The sequence below is a fragment of the Limulus polyphemus genome, unplaced genomic scaffold (genome assembly GCF_000517525.1).
Source record: "Limulus polyphemus unplaced genomic scaffold, Limulus_polyphemus-2.1.2 Scaffold402, whole genome shotgun sequence".
Taxonomy (NCBI): Eukaryota; Metazoa; Arthropoda; class Merostomata; order Xiphosura; family Limulidae; genus Limulus; species Limulus polyphemus.
The window spans coordinates 61,703-67,742 of NW_013666012.1; the positions used below are offsets into that span (position 1 = coordinate 61,703).

The window sequence follows — 6,040 nt, forward strand, 5'->3', positions numbered from 1 at the left end:
AAGTGCCGCAGCTATTGAGGATTCCCTTTTGTTTTTTATACTTACGTGATTGATTGTATAATGCTTAAAATTTAACATGCTATTTTTGCATCAGGCAAAAACAGTAAATTAAAGAAATAAGCATAAACATTAGAGTATTTTCTTTCTACTTTACATTACTTTATGTGATGTGTTCCTCGACGGATTAAACTCGTACTTGTTAATTTATTTTTTATTTATCATATTTCATTTTTAGAGGTTTGGTTTGATCGTTGTTAAGCGTAAAGTTACATAATGGGCTATTTTTGCTCTGCCCACTATGAGTATCGAAATCTGATTTTTAACGTCGTAAGCCTGCAGACTTACAGTTGAGCCACTGGGATGGGGAGGGGGCATTTGTAGAGATATATTGCAGTAAATTAATAAGATAATTACAAGATAATTTAAGGTTATTAGTTTATATTAGTTCAGAAACCTAACTGTTTATACATGCAAAACGACTGTTAGAAAAAAACGTTTTCTTTTAATCGTGAAATACTCTAAATCTCTAGCTATATCATTTACAAAAGGCAATTGGATGCTTTTTTTTATTCTGAGTTCAGCCTTAACGACAAAGATCAAAGCTATGTATATATTTCATTCTAAAATTGGTAAGTAACATAATTAAACATTTTAAAGGGTTCGTGAATGGCATAATGGAAATGCTACAATTGGCTCATAGTTTATGGAAAAAATAACAATTTTTATTTTATCCGATGCCTCAACGAAACATTTTAGAATACCGAAGAAAACAGGAACTGTAATTTATTCAAGTCTTATCTTACTTACCAAACTCTTCACTTAAAGATTAGAGGTTTAGCAAGTTTGCAAAACGCCACGAGAAATGGGGAGGGAGGTGGAACTTCAGGAAACAAGATTGACAAGTAATAGTGACGTTCAACCTTGAAAGACGTGGCCCATTCGTTAATATATAACAAACTAGAGTAGTCGTGGTTAATCGTCTGAAGATTGCAATACTTGAAGGTTTCCCACAAGCGCGGTCCTAATAGGAAGAAACCGTGGTAGGAAAGCATCACGTTGTGTCTGGTATTCCATTGATAAATTGCATTAAGTGGTCTGTGAAACCTGAAGGAGAATCGCAAGGTTTTGCTCATTTTTGATAAAAATATCTTTGGCTAGGATGGAAGCACCGAATACACAAAACGCGTAAGTTGTTTGATATATAAGATATATTTTGCATATGTTTGATCAAAGCATTTATTTTGGTTCCAAAATTAATATTAAAAACCAGATTAAATGTTTAAAAGTATCCACTATGTAATAATTACAAAAAAAGAAGAATAATTATATTGTCTATGGTACTTACTTCGAATAACATATAGTTGGTTAAAATAGAAATATTGTTATAGTTTACAGTCTTTTCTCGTATTGTTATTATTTCGAACAAGCGACGTATGCATGTACCGAGTTGTAGCATCACAACAACTTTTTTTTTGTTTTATGTTCATCTGTGTCAAGACAATAATTTAAAGTAACACGCTGTCGTGTGCAGCAGTTAAAAAATAGTGAAAAACCTACAGTCAATGGAAGAATTTATCAAAAGACTCGAAACTAGATAAATTAGTTTCAACACATTCATGTGTCCTCTTCAGTTTCACGTTGTCTTCATGTGTCGAAACGAGTTTCTCTAATAATTCCAGTCTTTTGATAGTTTGATGTATTGACTGTATAAGTTTTAAATAGACAGGTTATTGAAAATAATTCATAAGAAGGCTAAGAAAATGATTCCTCAAAAATAAAGGGTGGGTTTAAGGTTTTACGTTTCACATTAAGGATGTGTGTGAAACGACAGCGTTGAAGGACCAAATGGTCCCCTATTGTTTGTATGTCAGGATTAATACCTTACGATTAGAACGCACACAGTAGCTGATAAACACTAGGTTAAAAATTCTTCTTTTTTATCTGCTTGCATCATACTATGTTCGATCGAAAAGTTAAAAGATGCAAATGTTCGTTCATTAGTTACTACCGCGTAGTTGAAGCTATATTATTCGTTAAGGGTTTTGTAATGTTCGTTTGTTGTTAAGCGCGAAGCTACACAATAGGCTATTTGTGCTGTGCCCACCATGGGTATCGAGAGCCAGTTTTTAGCGTTATAAGCCTTCAGACTTACCGCTGAGACAGTGCGAGGCTAAGAATCTGTATCATATCGTCATTTTGATAGCATCTGATTAAATTACATAAGAAATCTTACTTAGGTTGTTTTTTTAAGTACATTTTTTCATAGCTTTGTTTGTTTTAGCACAGAACTATATAATAGCCTGTCTGCTCTCTGTCCATCACGGGGGATCGAACCTCGGATGTTAATGTTATATTAGTTTGTTTGCTTGTTGTTGAGTGCAAAGCTACATAGTGGGATAAGTGTTCTGCCCACCGTAGGTATCGAAACCTTATTTTTTTGCATTATGAGCCTCAGACTTATTGCTGAGCTACTGGGAAGGGGCTTTAAAATTGTAATTCAGTAAACTTATCGCTGACCTCATAGCAGTTTTACAAATAGAAATACATAGATATAATACTAAATTAGGTTTACGGTTGTTTGCCTAACCACTGGCTGCGGTTAAAAATGATGATGCTCTTTTTTACTTCCTTATAAATATTCTATTGATTTCGAGTTATTTTGAGAACACAATAGACAACTTGGATTAATACGCTTAGTTTGTTCAATTATTTGCTAACTCGTTGACAGTGAGCTAGACTTGCGTTTGTTTCTCCTGTTGTTATAGAGTCGAACATCGATAGCCTTGATCTCCACTTCTTTAAATCAAAAACATAATCCCCTCTTATTTACGTTTGAAACTTGGTGTAAAAATATTACGCACTACTGCTACTAATAATAAATAATGAAATAAATTAGAAGGGAAATTAATCAGTAACTAATGCATATACATGAAAACATAGCAGTAGATTCGAGCCGGTTAGCAGCCTCCCTATGGTCGGTGGTTTGAAATTAGCGATGGCATCACGCTATCTGGTTGAGCATTGACAAATGTACTACGACATGACTCCATAACTGGTGTAACAATAATCACGTAGGAGTAAGTAATGCCCCAAGTTATATTATTATTATTTGTTTAAAACAATAAAACATTAGGTTGAGACGAACTTGTTTTTCACACGTTTTTCATCACGAAAAAGAATAAAACTAATGAAAAACGAACCACAAAGTATTCAAAGATAACACAATCAAGATTTTTTTCTTCTAAAATTACGTTTTTTGAACATTTTGCCTAAAACAGTGGTATAATTAGGGTTAAGGTTGGTAAGTGAATTGCAGTTTAACGTTTTGAACAGCCTTAATATCCATAAACTGCCGAGAAAAGTTAGTTTACCCCCTTCTTTATTTATTCTTGCAGCACTGGCAAAAACCAGAGCCAGATTAGGACCATAGTGGGGCCAAAGACAATTTCATTTCCATGGTCATCTCTTTCTCCATAAGATCTCTTTTTTGACTTTGACACATCAAAAAACCTATTATCAAATAAAACGATTTTAAAATGTTAAAGTTTCACACATAAAAAATATGTCTATTTAAAGGCTATTTAAAAAGGTTGAGGCATAATCACTGTGGAGATCTTTGAAAACGAAGGATCATAGGCCACTATTTATCCTTTCTTTGCCTTTTGGTTAATTTGGCCCAGGTAAAGGCTACCAGGAAGTCTATATACCGAACCATGTTTTCACGCTATTTTTCGTTAAGTTCTGTGACAGCACCTATCATTGAACACTAGCTTTATTATAGGACAATGAGTGGATTATACATAGAAATCACAAATACAACAATTGTTAAAAATTGTTAATAGGACTAGGTATTGGTATCTGTTGTGGGATTTAAGTTTTCAAGTAGTGTTTTAAGTTTGACTTTTGACTAGTAAAGAGTGGTCTGAGATTAACAACATTAAAAAAAAAACACCTTCGTAGCAGTCACGAGAAACTACAGCTTCTAAGAGAAAACGATAAAAATCCTGTAACCTGAGCGCTTCCTTCTGCGGGAGCAAACTGGGAATCATCGTGTATTTTTGCTCCACTGATGGATTTGGAAACGATTGAGTGTCTAGTAAAGTTAGGTGTTCATGTAGGTACTTGAGTATTAAGTCACCTAAAATTCTTATGTCAGGAAATAAAAAGTATACTTATATAAATTGGATTCATGTTCCTTACGTGGAGATGCATTCATGATGTTAGAAAAACACGTAGGTTCAAGAAGTCTTAATACAAAACGACAAAAACCCTGTAATACGAGCGCTTTCGAAAGGTGGACCTTTCTTCTTCAGGTTCCCAGTTTCAGTTCATGAAAGCTTCTAAGAGAAAACTGTTTTTGTTTTTGAGATTTTTTATGCAAAGCTATAAGAAAAAGAGAGAGAGAGCTAGTTTTAAGCTGACTAGAGAGAAGGCAGTAAGTCAATTTTTAACTTGTAACTTTGTTTTTTGTATCGATCGTGCCTTAGTATTTAGTGTACCCGAACTGTGAATCCAAGTCCATAGTTCGCGTCCAGTTGTCGCAAGCACGCGATCCGCACTTTGGAGCTTTAGAAAACCCACTTTTTGATCAGAATTGACGGTGTACGCCATAAAATAAACCTCTATGCAAATATGGCTCAGTGGTAAATCTGAGGGCTTTTAATGCTACAAATCGGGTTTAGATACCCACGGTGAGCAGAGCACAGATACCCCATTATGTAGCTTTGCGCTTAACAACAAATAAATCAAACTCAGTAAGTTATTGTATGTATAGGTCAGTCGTTAATAGACATACACCTACCTCTCCAGATTGATAACTGATCTAATACAAACTAATGAAGAGTAAAAGCCAACAAAACTTGGCAAGTATTTACAAGTTTTAAAAATCATATATATATATGTATCTCATCATAATAGTCGATACGATACGTATCTAGATACAGAAGTTTTACCAACGGTTTGACAGTTTTGTCTATAATTTATTATCTATATTACTAACACTGTCTTATTTAGCTACTTCACACTTTACAGTGATTTTTCAAATTCTCAGGTTTGATCAACTAAATGGTAGCTGGCAGGAGAAATAAACTTAAAAAGTTAATATTTGTCTATCTATTTTGTTATTGTTAATTTGTTGTGTTACTTTACATGTAATGGTTTGTATAAAAGAAATGAAGACAACATGTAATACTCAACACTCATCTTCCTTTATTGAATCATTAATTTTTAGGAAAAATACTTTATTAGAAATTCTGATATTTTTTTTTGTACAAAATACTTAATGTTTAATGAAAGCTTGCCAAATTTCATGAAAACACATAAATTGTATCGTATCGGACGATGTATCGCTGCAATCGTATTACGGCTTCACGATACGATACGAGTATCGTTTCGCTGTTTCGCCACACCCTTATTTATACGCCTTGAATTGGGTGTGTTTTGCTTTCGATTAAAATAAGTAATTTCTTCCAAACTTAGTACATTTCGTGCTAAAACAGTCAACATTTTACATAGATTCCTTGTTGTTCAATACACTTGTATTTGTTTTATGAGTAAATAAGTTGCACGTGAAAGGAACAAAATATTCTAGTTTTTTTACATAACCCGAAACGTCTAAGAAACTATAACCATACTCGCAATAAAGGCAATAAACATATAGGATCACCCATGTATGGCACACAAAGAAAACTAAAGTACGAACTAAACAGCAGGCTAGTTAAAGTGTATCATAACAGGAAAGGTACCTGAGGAATTTAGGGTCAGATTTTACCTGCATTCGCAAGCCTCACGTGTTAGAATGAAATAAAATAACGAGGTCAAGATTAGGACCGGATATATGCGCCACAAAAACCAGGACAAAAAAAAGTACATAAAAAGAGATTTTTAAAAACATGCCATAAGAAGTGGTGAGTAAAACTTATCTCTTGAAGTTAACATATCAGCCTTCTAACGGCCATGCATATGTACGTGTTTGACAAGCCTAATGAAACCTAAGACCGCTAACTCAATATAAACTATTAAACAAAAAAAAAGCTGTTTG

The 6,040-nt window shown here is 33.7% G+C and overlaps 1 protein-coding gene across 1 annotated transcript in view; it reads left to right on the top strand.

Annotated features, from left to right (window-relative positions):
* The first annotated feature begins 961 nt into the window (after positions 1–961).
* LOC106457998 (tryptophan 2,3-dioxygenase-like) overlaps positions 962–6,040 on the top strand; it is a 42,785-nt gene continuing 37,706 nt past the window's right edge. The window contains exon 1 of the mRNA XM_013917446.2: positions 962–1,185. Coding sequence (XP_013772900.1) covers positions 1,160–1,185 — 26 coding nt within the window. The 5' untranslated portion in view covers positions 962–1,159. The remainder of the gene's footprint in view (positions 1,186–6,040) is intronic.